The 20368-nt window shown below is 35.6% G+C and overlaps 1 protein-coding gene across 1 annotated transcript in view; it reads right to left on the bottom strand.

Annotated features, from left to right (window-relative positions):
• TAF4B (TATA-box binding protein associated factor 4b) overlaps window positions 1-20368 on the bottom strand; it is a 127233-nt gene that overhangs the window by 20417 nt on the left and 86448 nt on the right. The window contains exon 14 of the mRNA XM_043558506.1: window positions 12841-12951. Within this exon, the coding sequence (XP_043414441.1) occupies window positions 12841-12951 (111 nt within the window). The remainder of the gene's footprint in view (window positions 1-12840; window positions 12952-20368) is intronic.

Below are 20368 nucleotides of genomic sequence, written 5' to 3'. Positions count from 1 at the left end.
CAGTATGCTTATAGACACACTTTCAAAAACTGCTTCTTGGGAGCCTGACAACTTATAGGAATCATCTTAAAGCCTGACAAGTTAAAAAAATAATCTCTCTCAGCATAAGCCCATTATTATGCTAACTATAATTAAAGTGCTTTGAAGAAAAAAAAATTTTATAAAGCCTCAAATATTCCATATAAAATTGCATTAAAACACTATTTGCCCTGGGAGGAATGGTGACCAAAATACTTAATGGAGCAAAGGAATGTAACAATAAAAATACTTGAAAAGACATAGAAATCTTAAAGGTTCACAGAAAGCTCTTCACAGATACCTTGTATTTTATATACATTATACTAATTTCCAGTTTAACCACAGATATCCATGGCCAACTGCTAAAAAGACCACCATGCTAAGGTTCATTAATGGTGTCCTGTATCACAAGCTCCAAGTACTTCCCTAATCATGCTCAGTTACAAGGCAGAATAGGCCAGACCAGCTGCCATAAAGAAAACTAACTTTTTAGACCATAAATTCCAAGCAAGCTGAGGCCTAGTTCTATTCTTCTCACCACTGTACCTAGCACAGTGGGGCGACTGAATGAATAAGTGAATATAAATGCCATCTCTCCTGAATAGAGAACAGAAAGGAGATTAACCAAATAACTAACAGATAACAAATGACATCAGGCTTTTAGAATAACAATATCCAGTACTGAGATACTAATAAACACACACTTTCATATACTGCTGGTAGAACTATAAAGTAAACATATGTCTTGATGAAAATAAAAATTTTAAATATAAAATTTCACTTTAAAGAGGCTGGGCAAGAATGCTGTTTAAAGAAATCACCAAGGGTGTCTGGGTGGCTCAGTCGGTTAAGTGTCCGACTCTTGATTTTGGCTCAGGTCATGATCTCATGGTTAGTGGGTTCAAGCCCTGCGTCCGGTTCTCTGCTGTCATGTCAGCTCAGGGCCTGGAGCCTGCTTTGGATTCTGTGTCTCCCTCCCTCTGCCCCTCCCCCGTTTGTGCTCTGTCTCTGCCTCCCAAAAATAAACATTAAAAAAAAAAAATTAAAGAAATCACCAATCTGAGGAATCGAAAGGTATAAGTGACAGGGACAAGAAAGGGACTTAGGAAGAGTTGACAGAGAGGGACCCACTGGAAATAAAATAGAGAAAGTAAACAGAATAGATTTCCAGACAGTAAGTGCTTTGGAGCTCCTGGTCAGGTCAACAGAGCAGAGCAAGATTTCTGGAAAGGGGGATAGTCCCCATTTCAGGTCAAATGAGGTACATGTTGCCTCTAAAATCCAAATGTGCCACTTTGTGATGGGAAAAATCAGCTAGGTATAGCAGGTTATTATTTATTTTATCTATCTATCTATCTATCTATCTATCTATCTATCTATTTATTTATTACCTTAGAAAAGGTATCTCAACATAATCCAAACCACTGGACTCCTAGAAAGTTCATCAAGGTAACAGGCACCTGAATTTTTGTGAGAATTATCCTCTCTCTGGCATGCATGCACTTTACCAAAATGTCTATAGGAGTTGTTACATCCAACTCAGCAGATCAAATCATCATGGTACCAATATAATGGATCAGCATATGTCCCATGGAAGGGAGAGGCTATCCAAGTCCTTGCAGGCTAGCTTATGACATAAAGTTTGATATAGCCCTGAGATAAGTTAGTGGAGGTATACTGCTGACACCACCAGTTGAAAGCAAATTAATTCTGATGGTTTTGCCTAATAAGTATATAGGAAAAAAAAACCATATATCAGATCAATATTTCCATACCGAATGCCAGGGGTTGCATTGATTTGTTCCAGCAACAAAACCTCACTTGGAACAACTTTAATTGAAGCCACCATTTGATTAAGCTTATGATAACCCACTATCGTTCTCTAAGATCCATCTGTCCTCTGTTAAGTTGAATAGGGATGTGATAGGAATCACCACTTCTGCATCTTTCAAATTCTTAATGGTAGCTCTGCAATCCCTCCATGTAATAATTTATCTTGGTAAGTAGATAACATTCTAGTGGCTTCCACAGGTCAGTTAACCAATGTGGGATCTCTGTTAGCTGTTCAATATGTCTACTCCAATTATGCATTCCAGGAAAATGGAAATAACCAACCACATTGGGCCCACTGTTAGATGGGCCTAAGCCAAAACTCCATTGACTGATAGAAAACAGTGGTGTTTGGAATGTTCTAGAATTCATTACACTCAGAATCAATATTCAGCAATCCCTAAAGAGTCTACTTCTCATTCCCCAATGTCCATTATTCTAGTAAATGGCTGCAGGTCTTTGGGGGAAGCCTAGAAGCAGATCAACAGTATAAATTTTTGACTATTTGGCAGGACCCAGCTTTCCCTTCATTGAAAGGTTCTTGGACCTGGCTTACATCTGGGGACAGATTGAGGGGTTATAAACTCTGTTGAGGTCATTCAAGTCACACTTCTGTTCCCCAGGTCTAGAGCTCTTCTGTATGTAAAAATCAATGAATAATTCATAAAGTTTCCCATCTATCTCAGCTGTACAGATACTATAACCAAATTCACCCATGAAAAAGATCTCCGCCAACTCAGAATTCTCTGATTACCGCTTTGGCTTTCCTTACCATTGCAGTAACCACACCCTCACCCTTTGTCTTTTGCATTTAAGTGCCAGTATTTGTTGCTGTCACCTGGGATTCCATTACTCCTGAATAATTCAAGGATCCTAATTTGATGGCAACAGTTATCCTGTCATTCTTTTAAAAAACAGCCAATAGAGCTCTTCAAGGGTGTTGGGGCTCTCCTCCTGAGTGGATTTCTCAGAGCTCTGAGAAAAGGAGTGGTCTCTAGACTCACCTGGGGAACACGTGTGGTCAAGTTTTTTGTTTTTGTTTTTGTTTTTTTAATGAAAAACCCACTCTAGCATTCTAATCTCCTTAAACCTTTGGATAACTTCCTCTATATAAATAAAATTATAGCATCTATCTCAACTTTACTTAGTTTAGGCCACCTTTTAGTGTAGTTTTTAGTTAACTAACCAAGCAAACTGTTAGAACCACTCATAGCCCTCTGACCTAATACCTTCAATCTGGAATCTCTGCTTAGTGAGCCTTTATCAATAAATTCAGCCTGATTCAATTTTATATACCTTCTGCTCTATTCCATTCCTACACCATCCCCCAGGTAATTGCAGATAAATCATTTATTTCTTTCAGTGTGTATCACACTTCCTCATGGGTAACGCTTAGTAGGTAAGTACCTCATGCCCTGGGGGCTGTTGCAAGGGGGTTACAGAGGTATAAAAGCAATGAGAGGTGGTGAGAGAAGATGCAGTCTCTTAAAAAGCAACTTAATTACCTTAAGGCAAGCCATTATAGATTCCTCAGGAGACTAACTTCCCTCAGACAGAGGTAGGATGGTAAAGTAAAGGTGGCTAGAAAGAATTAAGAAGTCCAAGGTACCTAGCTTCACTGGGATCTGCCCATATTCCCCACCCCAATTTTCAGTTTTCCATTCTTTCTCTACATAACCTTAACACAAGAGACTACAAAACTAGAAGTTCAATTTATATTGTAACTCAGCCACCTGCAGGATTAGATTTTGGGTTTGGTTTTCAGAAATCTCTGCCTTTGGCTACAAGAGATAGGGGTTTCTTTTACAGCAATCATAGAGGATTTCACTTCTTTATGTGGATTCTGAGCTCAGAAGCTAAAGCCATTTCCTTTCCTAAGTTCCCCAATATAGTTTGAAGGGATCAACCTATCCCATTATTATTATTTTCATGTTAAAATGTTCTGTGGCAGTAAATACTTGGTCTCCCATAGTCTTACCTTTTATGGGCACTTGATTACTAGTGTCTAAAGCTGATAAACTAACTGCTTTGCTACAGCATGCCATGGATCACCAGTGTCCCCTCTGCCACTTGAAACAGGGCCGTTAATGCTTTTAAATGTAATTAGACCTGAGAACCAATTCTGGAAAACCTAGAACTAATTTAGGAGCCCATCATTACTACGTTACTGTTCTTCTACAACTAATTATGATACAAGTGTCTTTATCAGTCAGCATTTGAACAGAGAACACTAGGAATGATAGAGAATATGGCATTTATAATGGAGATTTGGCCTTAAGTAATGGTGAACCTGGTCAGTTTATGTTCAGCTGTTGATTCTGTCTGGGGCTGGGCCTGGCCCAGTGTTTGGAGAAGCCGATAGAGAGGAAATGGGGGAAGCTGAGGAGCCCTGTGGCTCTCCCATGCCAAGAATGTTTGTGAGCTGCAGTAGCTCCCAGGGTGCCCACGCTTATCTTCTGAGAGTAAGAATATGGATGCAGTCTCACTTCCACCTTGCAAAATCAGAACACCTCATTGTCCACAGTAACCAGGAACTATGCAAGAAAAGGTATTCTGGGAAATGCAGCTCTACCTTACCAAATTTGACATAATACAAATACACCATACCATCTTTGTCTTTTTTTAAAAAAAAAAGTACTTGTTTGGATTTGACCTAAGTTTTACCTTTAAAAAAAAATTTTTTTTTAATGTTTATTTATTTTCGAGAGAGAGAAAGAGCATGAGTGGGGGGAGGGGCAGAGAGGGAGGGAGACAGAATCCGAAGCAAGCTCCAGGCTCTGAGCTGTCAGCCGAGCCGGATGCAGGGCTCAAACTCACGAACTGCAAGATCATGACCCAAGATAAAGTCGGTCGCTTAACCGACTGAGCCACCCAGGCACCCCCCTATGTTTTAACTTCTAACCCTTTCTATTATTGCTTATTTCTGCTCTCACACTTTCAGTTCCCAAGGGTCTTCCATTTTCTCTAGTCATCATTAAAAACAGCTTTTATTCTTGTTTCATGTTTGTGACACACTCTGCTTTTTACATTTTTTTTTTCTAGTTTCCTACTGCTTCATACCTTTTCTTCCACATTCTCCTTTTAACTTTTCATGTAAGAGGTTTCCCTTACATATCTGCTTATCCTTGCCAACATGTTCATATTAATATTTAAGGCCTCTTCTCTTGGTTATTATTATTATTATTATTTTAGAAACAATGCCTCCAGTCTCTAGTCAATTTGAACTCAAATACTACTACATACTCTTATTGCTGTTTTCTCTTCTCTTCCTTATTCTTGTGTATTTATGTTTTCACTCCTTTACCAATATTTAAGGGAAATTTGGGAAGAAGGAAAGATAAATCCATAATGTGCACTTTAACATATTTCGTATGAAGTCCCTGAACATGGCTGACAGAGTCAACCTCTGTATCTCTGGAAAATTTAAAAGAGGCAGATCTGTTTATGGAAGTGTGAATTAAATAACATTTTAAAAATAAGGAGCTACTTCTTTATTTAAAGTAATAACATGCTCTAAATTCCAGCCAATCTATGTGATATTTATAGCCAGTGTTAGATGACAATAAGTATGTTTAAATCTCCAAGTCAGCTATAATAGATAACAATGCACACTTCAGAAGTTATGGTTCCACTGTAGCCTAGCACAAAAGAATGGTGGTAAAAAATGGCACTACCTGTGCCCTCATGAACATAAAGATTAAAGCTGTGCCCTTCATGTCAAAAAACCTATTTTTGATTTCAAACTTTTAATTTATTGCTAAGCTAAGTTTCGTAAAAGCCCTTTCTTCTCTTATCCCTCTTATTTTTTTTTTAAGTTTATTTATTCATTCTGAAAGAGAATGCATGGGGGGTTGGGGAGGGCAGAGGGGCAGAGAGAGAGAGAGAGAGAGAGAGAGAGCGCCTGTGAGAGAGAATCCCCAGCAGGCTCTGCACTGTCAGCGTGGGGCTTGATCCCAGGAACCTTGGGATCATGACCTGAGCTGAAACCAAGAGTAGGAGGCTTAACTGACTGGGCTACCCAGGCACACACACCCCCTCCCCCACCAAAGAGTTAAAACCTTACAGGGTAGCATTCTAGCCTGCTTCAAGACAGAGCAAACATATACTATCCACTTGATAATTTCTTCATTCTGGTTAGCAAATGAACACTATTTTAAGCAACATATACTAGACACATCAATACTGTAAGCACCATGTAGCTGATTTGGTACTGAAACCACTTAATTTTAAAAGAAATATCAGCAATTTTAAGCCAATTGAATAATTAAATGTTCTCAAGAGGCCTCATTTATTTATGTTTGTAAAAAAGCAATGAGAGTAAAACTGCATGTTGAAATTCCAAAATTTGTACTTTCATAGCTCCAAAATTGCTTTTATGTGCAATGATGGGATTTTTAAGATATGTTATAAAGTAAAAATAAAACCTATCTTTATATTTAACAAAAATGAAGAAATATCCTTATGAATGTTGGATCATTAATAAGCTATGTGAACTATTTGAAAGTACTGTTAATAAAGATCCTTTCTAATCCAAGGATCTAAAATTAATACAGGAAGTACAGTTATTAACGTCTTAACATTCCAAAGGACCCCACGCACATGATCTAAGCAATATACATAAGCAATACAAACATGCAAACACTCTAAACCTTAAAGTAGGTTCTAATTTACTGTTATAAGTATCTGTATAGCCTATATTAGTTTAAAAACTAATTTCATATTTATGTATATGTGTATATATAAATACATATGTATATAAAAATACACCCACACCCACACATAAAACTTCAAACCACAGCAGGAAATTAAGGACAAATTCAAGTATTACCAAGCAGTAAATTTTAACTATTTCCCTCCCTTAAAAATTTTTTTGGATGTTTATTTATTCTTAGAGAAAGAGAGAACATAAGCAGGAGAGGGGCAGAGAGAGAGAAGAATCTGAAGCAGGCTCCAGGCTCTGAGCTGTCAGCACAGAGCAGGACATGGGGCTTGAACTCACTAACCGCGAGATCATGACCTGAGCCAAAGTTGGATGCTTAACTAACTGAGCCACCCAGGCGCCCCTATTTCTTCCCTTTGTAAAGCTGACAGGTTTATGGTATAAATAGTTGATTCAAAATGGTAATTGGTACTTGCTGCTTTTTGCCAGGGTTAACACAAGGAAGACAGTAGCTGATGCTATTCAACTTTTTAAAAGACTTCTAGAAGAGGAAAAAAAAAAAAAGAAAAAAAAGGACTTATAGAAGAGAATATCAAATGTAAATCTATAAGGGGCCAGTTTATTTCTTTATATTAAATATAATTTATTGTCAAATTGGCTTCCATACAACACCCAGTGCTCATCCCAGCAGGTGACCTCCTCAATGCCCATTACCCACTTTCCCCTCTCCCCCACCCCCATCAACCCTCAGTTTGTTCTCAGTATTTAAGAGTCTCTTATAGTTTGTATAAGGGGCCAGTCTAATATATGGGTTATACAAATCTTTTTAAGGATAAGAGATAATTTTGCTTTATTTTACATAACAGAAAAAAAATACTAAAGGACAAAAGTCCAAAACTAATTTCTCCAAACATATTATTGTTGATTTATTATCAACAAAAATGATAATCTATGAATGTGAAAGGTACTAGTAAGCTTAATTTTCTGCATTTTTAGTAGACAAAAAAAAAAAATGCATTTAAACTAAGGGGTTATTCTTCAAAGAACCAGACTCTACTTCACTCCCCTCTGGGATTATCTGCTTATCCTAACCAATTTAAATCAAACAGGTAAGATTTCAGGTTCCCATCTACAAAGAAGATAAAAAGTAAAGCCTCAGTTTCTGGTTTTATACATAACTTCTGCATTCCTTGTGAGGGAATAAGACAAATGAATAAAGAGTTTTAAATAATTCCAGTTAGGAGCGCTTGGGTGACTCAGTAGGTTAAGCATCCAACCTAGGCTCAGGTCATGGTCTTGTGGTTTGTGAGTTCAAGCCCCACGCTGGGCTCTGTGCTGATTGCTCAGATACTGGAGCCTGCTTCAGATTCTGTGTCTCCCTCCCTCTCTGCTCCTCCCCTACTCGTGCTCTGCCTCTCCCTCTCAAAAATAAACATTAAAAAAATGTTTTTAATAATTTGAATTAATGGGGGCGCCTGGGTGGCGCAGTCGGTTAAGCGTCCGACTTCAGCCAGGTCACGATCTTGCGGTCCGTGAGTTCGAGCCCCGCGTCGGGCTCTGGGCTGATGGCTCAGAGCCTGGAGCCTGTTTCCGATTCTGTGTCTCCCTCTCTCTCTGCCCCTCCCCCGTTCATGCTCTGTCTCTCTCTGTCCCAAAAATAAATAAAAACGTTGAAAAAAAAAATTAAAAAAAAAAAAATAATAATTTGAATTAATGCAATTTAAGTTACTGGGAGGGCAAATAAATCAGCAATAAACCTAAAACATCATTTCTCCAGTTTCTCATTTTAAAAAGAAAACGGCCTTTAAAGTTAAAATATCATAAATAAAAATCAACAAATAAGAAAATAGTCTTCAAGCTAATTTCAAAATAAGGACTGTACTAAAATGTTACCAGCTCATTAAAGAAATGGTATTTTCAATTTAGGTTAGCATTACTTAAAAGTACTGTTATATAATACAGTAAAATCTGACAACTACCTAAGCTTAAAACCCAAGAAATACAGGGGAAAATGTACATGCCTAAATTCTCAAAACTAAAGAAGCACCAAGCAAACATACTCTTCAATACATTTAAACACAAGTTATGACACATCTGTTTTGAAATTTAAAAATTAATAATCTTGCATTTTAATGCCAATAGACAAATCATATAAACTAGTTTTTTTTTTAATCTCTGAACACCAAAAATACATTTCTCTCTGACCCCTAACCTATGACCTTTCTCAGACTTGAACATACAGTAAAAGAAAAAAACACTTAAAAATCTCTGATTATTGTACACCAGGGAATGTTTTGTTTTTAAAATTTGTGACAAACTCAAATGAGATAGAGAAGCAAAGGTCTCAAGAGATTAATGGTTAACATTTCAAATTTACTATGGACCATGAAGACTACTTATAAAATATGATTAAAAGCTAAAATAATGGTACTATTACTATGATGACAATAATGATAATTTATTAAGTCCACTCGTGAGGCCAGAAACTAGCTAAACACTTTGCAGAATCCAATCTTTAAAACATTACAGGCAGGTATTATACCCTTTTTCCAAATGGGGAAAACTGAGGTACTGTGTTTAAAGGAGGTGTCAAAAATTATAAAACTTAACAGAGTAAAGAACAAAACCCAGATTTGTCTGTGTTCAAAGCAAGTGTACTCACCCCATGTGCTATAATACAGGATTTATTGTATAATACTAATAGAAAGGAAGGATAGGAATTTAGATATCTCTATAGCTCTTTCTCAAAGGAGGTGTAAATAATAACTCTGTGGATGGGGAAAAAATTATAAATAACTATTCTTGCAACAAAGAAACAAGTATGCTAAGTCATATATATAGGAATATGCTTCATGATGAAATAGCATGCCCCAGTTTTAATAAAATATTTACACACATTCATATACAAAGAGACCAAAAATAAAGGGCAGTGGGTCATCCTGTGGTAGAGAAATAATAAAAACATAAAAACTCTCCACTGGGCTAGTTTTACCATATTTTTATTTTTTATTTTTTTTAATGTTTGTTTATTTTTGAGAGAGAGAAGAGAGTGAGGGAGGAACAGAGAGAGAGAGACAGAGAGACAGAGAGAGAGACACAGAATCTGAAGCAGGGTCCAGGCTCTGAGCTGTCAGCACAGACACCGATGTGGGGTTCAAACTCATAAACCATGAGATCATAACCTAAAGTTTGATGCTTAACCAACTGAGCCACCCAGGCATCCCTACCATATTTTTTCAATACATTAAGATGTGCAACCTTGAGGACATTACGCTAAGTGAAATAAACCAGTAACAAAAATACAAATACTATATGATCCCACTTACATGAGGTATTTAAGTAGCCAAGTTCACAGAATCAAAGTGGAATGGCAGTTATTAGGGGCTGTGGGGAAAATGGGGAGTTCTTAATGGGTATAGAGTTTCAGTTTTACAAAACGAAAGAGTTCTGTAGATATGTTGCACAACAAATTGAATATACTTAACGCTATTGAACTGTGTAACTTTAAAATGGTTAGGATGGGGAAAAATATTTTGTAGTAATACATAAATAGATACATATCAATAGAATTAAAAATTAAAATTTCATTTCCTCAATCAGTAGCCACAGTTCAATTGCTCAACAGCTGTATGTAGCCATTCAAGACAGCATGGATACAACATTTTCTCACAAAAATTTCTATTAGATAGCACTGGATCACAGTGTGCAGAAACAGACCCAAATTCATATGGGAATTTGTATTCAATACTGAATCTGTGTGATAAAGGTAGCACTTCAAATCAGTGGGGAAAGAATTACTGAGTAAATAGTATTGGGACGATTTGTGAGCCTGGGGGAGAACAAAGAAGAAGGGAATAAAGATAAAGCCATATCTTAACTCCTACTCAAAAGAAATTCTGGATGAATCAAAGATTTGTACTTAAAAAGTGAAATGATAAATGTATTAACACATAATTCTAATTAAGAAAGGCCTTCCCAAATAGAATGGAAAGCCAGAGCACAAACACTCAGAAGATCTTCTTTTTAGGAAAATAAAAAACTTCTTTACAAGAAGAAAGCCTAGACAACTGGAAAGGGGGGTGGAGGGGTGTGGTGTGTTCCATTTTCTCAATCAATTGAAAAACGTAACTCAGTTGAAAAAAGTAAACTGAAAGTACCAATATACATAGGAAAAAACTGCTCAATTTTACTTGCAATTTAAATATTCTATTAAAAATTACATTTTCTACCATCTAAGGGCAAAGATAATCTCAGTGTTAATGTTAAATAGGAACTAATGGATTTAAAAACTGATACAACTTATTCAGAGGGTCATTTTTAAATACGTAACAAAAATCAAAAGCAACAAACAATATTTATGGATAAAATGATACTGAGTCTAGAACTGACTAAAATAACCTGAGGAAGGGGCACCTGGGTAGCTCCGTAGGTTAAATGTCTGACTCTTGATTTCAGTTCAAGTCATGATCTCATCGTTCATGAGTTTGAGCCCCATGTCAGGCTCTATGTTAACAGTGAGGAGCCTGCTTGGGATTCTCTCTGTCTTGCTCTCGCCCTTCCCTCCCATCCCCCACACATGCTCACTCTCTAAATAAATAAATAAACTTAAAAAAAAAAAATAACCTGAGGTATAAAAAACCAGAGAAAGTTGGTTCAGATTTAAATAAGACTGGGTATACATTGATAGTAGGTGTACCAGAGTGGTGAGTATATGGGGGGGGATTCATTTATTTTTTGTGTGTTTGAATTTTTCCAAAAAGTTTTTCATGTTATGCATAGCCTTTAAACCAGGAATTCCATTGTTAGGAATTTAGCCTACAGTTACATTATACAATGTAAGTACAAGAATGTTCTGGAAGAAAACTAAATTTCCATTACAGAATGGGTTGAGTAAATTATGTTTATCTACACATAGTAATGTCCTATACCTTTAAAAAGTATGGAAGTCAATTATGTAATGGAGATTACAGAAAAGGGGAAAAAACATCAAGGGCAGAACAATAGGCATAGTCTGATCACAATTAAGTAAAAACAAAATCAAGCACGTGGATCTGTGAACACCCATAAGATACATGTGCATATTCATAACAAATTTTTAGAAGGCTATGTCAAAAATCTTAATAATGGTTTCGTCTGGTTGGGCAGGAGACGGGGAACTAGAAATCTGTGAGGAGGGACACTTATTTTTCAAACATTTTTTATACTGTAATTTTTTGGGGGACCTGTGAACATATTGCATTCATTACATTTATAATGAAAAACAACTAGATTTTTTAAATCCTTCCTCTACTGAGATGATTGTCATTTATTTAGGAACTGTCAATGTTCAGGGTATATGTTAGGGAGGAGCTGGTCTCAAAGCATATTTAAATTTTACAGAGCAAAACAGATGAGCCATAGCTCTCCTATTGCTGACCCTACCTCAGTGGTACCTGTATCTCACCCTGATGATCGATCCACAAATCTAACATTACATCAAATAATTGTTCTAGAGATGTAGGTCAGCTCCTTTCTTGGTGCTAATCAAACAATTAACAATTTTTATTGAGTATGTAAGTTCTGTGGAGGAATACAAATGAATAGGATTATATCTGCTCAAAAAGTTTAAAATCTTGCAAAGAAAAAATATGCATCATATAAGGAACAGAGAAGAATCTGCCATGCAAACATATTATGTACTAAGACAAGAAGTCAATGAAGGAATGCGTAGTTGGGGTTCATGGAAGAAAAAAGATGGCAGATTTGATCTTAAGATATGAACTGGGGGCATCTGGGTGGCTCAGTTGGTTGAACATCTGACTTCGGCTCAGGTCATGATCTCATAGTTCATGAGTTGGAGCCCCACATCTGGATCTCTGCTGTCACTGCAGAGCCTGCTGCAGATCCTCTGTCTCCCTCTCTCTCTGCCCCTTCCCCACTCATGCGGGGTCGGTCTCTCTCTCTCTCAAAAATAAATATTTTTTAAAAAAACTTAAAAAAAGATATGAACTCGATTTAGATATACAGTAGGAAGAGGATTATCTAAGACCAGTGGAAAGAATGCACAGAAATAAAAAACTGAGGTAATGTGACTCATTATGAGTAGAGACGGGGGTGGGTGGAGGCAAAAGGAAGAAGTATAAAATAAGTAATCAAGAGGAGTAAAGTTCAAGGTGATATATATCCTAAAAAAACAGGCAAAGTTAATATTTTATAAAATAGGCAAAGGAGAGTTTTAACAAGCATTTGGCAGCACCGGCATGCAAGGTAGGATAAACTATGTACATGTCTTTGCTTCCTTTTAGCTTGCTTTCTTGACATGAAAAATAAAATAACAAACATTACTTCAATACCTCACTTCCAGACCCAGATTCTAGTGGTCTCTTCTTTCTTGGTCCAATGGCCGCAAGAGCTGTGAGGTTAGCATCTCTATGCTGTATCTGCGCAAGCTCCAACTGTTGTAACTAGAAGATGGAACAACAACAAAAAAGTCAGTGTTTTCAGAGTCATGATCAGAAGGAGGAAGAAACTGATCATTAAGCCTATTTCTGTGTTCTTTACCAAATGAGTTACAGTATAAAATAAATGATAAATTCCCCTAACAGTCAAGAGCACATCATTTCCTAATGCCTTTACTCCAACAAACTCTTTAGTCCTGAATCTCTAAACAATAAGAGGCAGAATTTAGGTAAGGAAGAAGTATAGAATAGAAGAAAAGCCAGAAAAAAAAAAGGGCATCTAGTGCTTAATCTATCCTTAGTTTAATCACAGGTAAGAAATACCTGAAGAATAAATTGAACAGTAAATTGGAGAGAAACTGGCCACACTATAGTCAACTTTTTCAAAATAAAAGTTACTTGAAAATAAAGACAGTTTTTGTAAATTATAGGAAAGAGTTCTATGCTGTATGGTTTACAAACTACTTCCTTAAAAATTTACTCATTTAACTCTTACAACCACATTAAAAAGTATAATATTAATTATAATAGGATATGAAAGTTATACATATATGTACCATCTTTTTTTTTTTTTTACTAAGGAAGACATGCCCTAAGAGCTTAGAAAAACTTCATAAAGGTTACATAAATAAATAAGTGGTAGAAACAGAACTCAGAGCCAAGTGTTCTTATTACAAGCCCTTTCTATAGATCACACTTTCACATGGATTTACTCTATATTTATCTTCATGCTAAAAACTGAAAGTACTATTTTGCTGTAGAGTTTTTATCATAATTAACCCAGAATATCCAAATCTACAAGATATAATTATTTACTATGTGGGTACTCATGAAAGGTGCTCATGAAAGATGCCCCATTAAAAGACAGATAAATAAGACATTAAAACTGTAAAATAAATACATGAAACCATAGTATCATTTCACAAGGGCAGGTGAGTGTCAAATGGTATTTCAGAAAGAAAAGAAAGAAAAGAAAAGAAAAGAAAAGAAAAGAAAAGAAAAGAAAAGAAAAGAAAAGAAAACCAAGTCAAAATAAAACATCACTACGAGGTCCTTAAGCTTCTCCAGAAGAAGAAGAACGTTCAGTTACCATCAAATCTTATTACTATGGAGAGAAATGAATAAAGAACCTGCCACTGGTTGCTAAACAAATACTCAAACAATATCAGGCTCTAAGATAGCCAATTGAAAGTAACCTGTTGAGGAACCCTATACACACACATTGAACATTCTTTAAAAAGAACATTGACCAGGGTACCTGGGTGGCTCAGTCGGTTAAGCTTTAGACTTCAGCTCATGATCTCACAGTTTGAGTGCTAACAGCTCAAACTCAGACAGTTTGAGCTAACAGCTCAAACAGTTTGAGATCTCACAGTCTGAGTGCTAACAGCTCAGAGCCTGGACCCTGCCTCAGATTGTTTCCTTCTCTCTCTGCCCTTTCCTGGCTTGTGCTCTGTCTCTCTCAAAAATAAACATCAAAAATATTTTTTTAAAAGAGAATTGACCAAATTTTGAACATCTTAAAAAAAGAGCAGGATGAAAATAGTAAAGTTTAGTGGTGAAATAGGCAGTCTCAAGGAGATACAAAGTAAAGACCACTTCAGGATATTTTATAGTATTAGAGGAAAGACCAAAAATAATCCCTAGGTAACTGAGTCTTTAGTAAAGCAGAAAACATAACTAAAAAAAAAAAAAAAAATTAACTAAGAACCATTCTCCATTTGCTTTTCACAAATTACAGGGAAGAAAACCCTCTTTTAAACTGTAGTTTTACACACACACACACACACACACACACACACACACACACTGCTAAAAAACTGTTTTCAGGGGTTGTAAACTGTCCTTTGTTGATGCTGGCCTTTTAAAAAGTACAGATAGTTTCAGAGTCTGATGCTGTCATAATCTGGAACTTCAGGTGACAAAATGCAATTTTAATTAATCTACCCTGCAGGACAAATCAAACAATCAGCTATATTTTTTAAGTCTTTCCCTGGAGAAAATTAGCATCTGCAAGATAGTCACAACAAATAAAAAGTTTTTAAATTGACCTCTGTTATCAAAATTCCCTACCTATGTAGTAAAACATTTTCTCCCACTCTGCAAAGTATACTTTGGTTTTCTGAAATCTCACATGTCTTAAGACAGAACACCCAAAACAGGTCCTTAAAAAAAAAAAAAAAAAAGAACCTGACAAATTAGACTTCATACAAATTAGAAACATTCTTGCACTACAAAAGACATGATTAAGAGAACAAAAAAACCACACTATTTATATTTAATTTCTCTATTTTTCTTTTTGTTGCCTTATTGTCTGGGCAATATAACACTGAGTAATAGTGATGAAAACAGACATCCTTGCCTTTTTCCTAATCTCTGGAAGAAAGCATTCATTCATTTCATCATTAAGAATAATGTTAATAGTAGGGTTTCAATAGTTGCACTTTATCAGGTTAAGGAAGTCCTCTTCATTCCTAGATTTTTGAGAGTTATTCTTATTAATACATATTGAAATCCATCTAATGTATTTCTGCATTAATTGATATGATCTTTCTTAGATTGTTAATATGGTAGATTACATTCACTGGTTTTTTAATATTAACACAGCTTTGCATTCCTGGGGGGTAAACTCCACTTGGTCATGATATATTATTTTTATACATTGCTACATTTGATTTGCTAATATTTTGTTGAAGATGTTTACTTCTATGTTCACAAAGGATACTGAAATGTTTTCCTATTTTGTAATGTTTTTCTGGTTAGTTATCAGGATAATACTGGTCTCATAAAATGAACTGGAAGAGTTCCTAACTCTTCTGTTTCCTGAAAGAAATTGTGGAGACACAGTATTCATTCTTCTATAAATTTTTGGGAGAATTTACTAATAAGTAAAATGATCTAAGCCTGGAGATTTCTTCATTGAAAGGTTTTAACTATAAATTAACTTTAATAATTACAAAACTACTGAGGTTAGCTACCTCACTTGGCTAAGTTTTGACAGATGGTGCTTTTGAAAAAACTGGTCATTTCATCTAAGTTGTTGAACTACTTGCATGGAGTTATTCTTTTGTATTCCCTTACCCTGCAGGGTCTGTAGTGATTTCCACCTCTTTTTTCCTGATATTGGTGATTTACATCTTTTTTCTTTCTCAGTCTAATTAGAGATTTGTCAATTTTATCATAAAAGAACTATCTTTTGGTTTTATTGTCTCTATTTTTTCCTTTTGTTCTCAAAGTCATTGATTTCTGCTTTTATCTTTATTATTTACCTTCTTCTGCTTGCTTTGGATGTATATTGCTCTCCTTTTACCAGTTTCTTAAGATAAAAGCTTAGATTATTAATTTGAGATCTTTCTTCTTCTCTAACATAAGCATTCTTCCTATCCTTTGAAGGATTACATTTGAATCAAATTACATTTGAAATGAGTCTCTTTGTAAACATATAATTTAGTCATGGTTTTGAAATCCATTCTGACAATCTCTATCTTTTAGCTGGTATATTTAGACCATTTACACTTAATAGAACAACTTAGATGTTTTTGGATTTAGGTCTACCATTTTATTATTTCTTTTCTGTTTGTTCCTTCTGTTTTTCATTTCTGTTTCCCTTTTCCTACTTCTTTTGGGTTATCTGAACTTTAAATATTTCACTTTAATTTACCTATTGTTTTTTACTATATCCATAGATTTTTTTTTTTAAGTGGTGGCTTTAGAAATTACAGTATACTTACTTAAAATTTCAGTCTACTTAGCGGGGCGCCTGGGTGGCTCAGTCAGTTAAGCGTCCAACTTCGGCTCAGGTCATGATCTCACGGCTCGTGAGTTTGAGCCCCGCGTCGGGCTCTGTGCTGACAGCTCAGAGCCTGGAGCCTGTTTCGGATTCTGTGTCTCCCTCTCTCTCTCTGACCCTCCCCCGTTCATGCTCTGTCTCTGTCTCAAAAGTAAATAAACGTTTAAAAAAAAATTAAATTTCAGTCTACTTAGAATCCATAATTTACCAATTCAAGTGGAATACAGATACCTTATATCCTTTTACTCCCCACACTTTGTTATAATTTTCTTATATATTACATATGTATACACTGAAAATCCCTGACAATGTTAGAATTTTTATTTTTAATATTTTAAAAAGCTTAAAAGCAGACTATATACCATTTCTGTTCCTTTTTCTTAGTTCCTAATGTTTAAAATTTTCCTTTGGTATCATTTTCACTTCATTCTGAAGAACTTCAATTTCCTTAAGCATTTTTTTTTTTTTTTAAGAGTAGGTTTACTGGCAAAAGATTCTATTCTTGTTCCTGCACTGTCTTTATTTCACCTTTATTACTGCAGGGTATTTTCACAGGATATAGCATTCTGGGTTGGTTGACAGTTTTTTTCTTACAGCACTTTACAAATATTTTGCTACTTTCTTTTGGTTTCCATGGTTTCTGATAAGAAATCTACAATCACTTGAATTGCTGTTCCTTATTAGACAAGTGTACACCTCTCTAGCTAGTTTCAAGAATTTTTTCTCTGTCTTTAGTTTTCTTAGATGGAACTGAATCTGACTTTCTCTGATTAACCTGTTTGGGGGTTCACAGACCTTCTGGAATCTTTAGGTTTATGTCTTTCTAAATTTGGGAGGTTGTTAGCCATTATTTTTCCAAACATATTTTTAGTATCTTACTCTTTCTCTTCTGGGACTTCAATAACATTAATGCCAGACCTTTGGTCATTGTCCCACAGGTCTCTGGGGCTCTGTTTTTCTGTTTTTTGTTTTTGATCAGTTTTCTCCTTAGTTTTTGGATTAGATAAATTCTACTTGTCCATCTTCAAGTTCACTGACTCTTTCCTCTTTTGTCTCTTTTCAACTATCCAGCCAAGTGTTTTATTTTGATTACTATTATCTTCAGTTCTAAAATTTCCATTTAAAAAATAAAATAAAATAAAATTTCTATTTTAGAAATTTATTCCTGATTCTTTAAGTCAAGTAATTTTGAATAGTACCCTGAATATTTTAAATATTATAAGACTCTGGGTCTTCTTTAAATCCTTTGGAATATGACATTTTAATTTTAGTATGCAGAACAGGTCAGTTAGATTTAGGCCACAAGTTCCAATGTATCTTCTGTTAGCTCAAGTTCCAACACGAGTTCAGTTTTCAAAGCCCTTGTAGTGCTCACTGGATATGTCCCAAATGTGTACCACTTGGTGGTCAGTCTGGGACCTAGCATTGCTCTGTTAGTTCCGCTTTTTTTTTTTTTTTAATGTTTATCATTTTTGAGACACAGAGCATTAGCAAGGGAGGGGCAGAGAGAGACACACACACAGAATCCAAAGAAGGCTCCAGGCTCTGAGTTGTCAGCACAGAACCCGATTTGGGGCTTGAACCCATGAACTGTGAGATCATGACCTGAACTGTTAGACCATGAACTAAAGTCTGATGCTTAGCCAACTGAGCTACTAAATCTCCCGTTAGTTCCATTCTTCAAGTCTTTATGTATGCTGATTAGAATCAGATTCACATATGACAAATGTGTCGCTCAAGAGTGGGCCTAGGAGTCTAAAGTAATAATACAGGCTTGCTTTCCTGAGCTCTTCCCATTTCACAATCTTCCCAGTAATTTCTGGTTCCCTAGTCTCCTCTTTCTGTCCTCTGGCCAGAAAGCTGGGGGCTTTAGTTACTCTGCTTTACCATATATATCTGTGACTGTCCATGTCAACAGTAAGCAGCAGGAAGAATGGGGGTGGGGAGGTGCAGGAGGGATGGCAAACTCACTGCTGGATTAGTGGTATTTTGAAGTCTCATCTTTTTCCCCAATTTGCCTACTATTTTCAAAACCGTCATAGCTTCTCCATGCATTCTGTTCAGGTTTTATAGCTGTATTCAGTGGGAGAGACAGTCAGAAGTGTTTTTTACTTCACCAACTGAAACCTTTAAAAGCTGGTTTAACCAGAATTCTGACAACAGGTTTCTGTTAAATTATATTCCTACTAAGCTTTGTTTCATAAAACTTAAAGCCTGCTTGCTTACTTACACCAGCAACACACACTTTGGTCCAAAAAGGTCTAACAGGCTTGGCAAGTTCTCTTTTAAGAGTACCCTTACTCCTTCCTATGGCTAGTGAAAAAGGCAGAAGCCTTCATTTCCCTTATCACAGTCTTCTCTGATAATAAGCATAGGTCCCCTAAAATCCAAGTCAGTGCCCTAGAGGGCAATAGAGCAATGGTGGTTGAAGATTATCTTATTCCTGATGTTTAGTATCTGTCTCTGTTCATTTTTAAGTACAACTATGATAATAGTCATTTTAATCAAGTCCAAAACACATTAACAGATTACCTTAAAGATCACACAAACTCTCAGATGTAAAGTTCAACAGAGGTACTTCTTGATGCTAAGCACATAATTTTGAAAGACAAAAGATTTTTTAAAAAATTAATGAAAAAGGAAAGCAAAACTGAAGCAGAATTAGAGGAGACACATAAAGAATGAATAAATCAAGTATTATATAGTCAAGTCCCTCCACGGACACAAGGACATTATTAACAGGAAGGACTAGATTATTTAGATAATTATGACACTGACACTATGGGAAATTCAAAACTGTGTTTCTTTTTTATGCTTAAGGCAGGCAAGATATTTAAAAAAAAAAAAAAAAAAGGCAGGTGCTAAAAGTACAAGAGACAACAGCAGAGCTGTCCTTCAAAACAAATGATCCAGAAATATGAAGTGCTATCATCTTCAGTCTGATTTTGCTATGAACTTTTAGAAAGTGATAATAAGGTATAAAGGACAGAGTTGAGAGATGAGTTAATGTCTCCCCCAGAGCTTATGTATGCTGTCCAAAAAACATACATTAGTAGCAATGAAAATAGCTATTGCCACTAAATAGGAATATTTAGAAGAATCTGAAAAAATAAGAGAAATAAAGTATGCTATCTAGTTTTGAATTCTGCAAAGAATTACGAATAGTGTGTTGCTTGGATTTCACAGTTAACGTTATGTGTACATAGAAATAATAAAACCCTACCACCAATAGATGTTTTTTAAATAGTAAACATTTAGGTAGAATTTTAGATATGCTTTGTAAAAATTAATTGGCCAAACTCTAAAATTCTCAACAATGTTAATAATCACTTCTAAATTACTGCAACTTACTGGGGAAAACAAGGTTAAATCCTAAAATATTATACTACAAAAGAAGCAAACAATACCACACTAAACACTATTAACAAATGAATTCTAAACCAACAGAACCAACAAAGCAAGTTAAAAAACAATAACTACCCCCCCCCATCTCACCTAAAATTCAGGGATACAACAATAGAAACATAGCATCGCTTTCAACCCCTAAAAGACAAGTATTAGGCAGGCAATCCACCAAACCTAACAATACATGGTCTGAGTATTTTTTTTTCTCCCAACCACTAATGCTAGTTC

Source organism: Prionailurus bengalensis, chromosome D3 (genome assembly GCF_016509475.1).
Source record: "Prionailurus bengalensis isolate Pbe53 chromosome D3, Fcat_Pben_1.1_paternal_pri, whole genome shotgun sequence".
In the NCBI taxonomy this organism is placed as follows: domain Eukaryota; kingdom Metazoa; phylum Chordata; class Mammalia; order Carnivora; family Felidae; genus Prionailurus; species Prionailurus bengalensis.
Note: the sequence above shows the minus strand (reverse complement) of the source record. Positions and strands in the feature narration are given on the sequence as shown.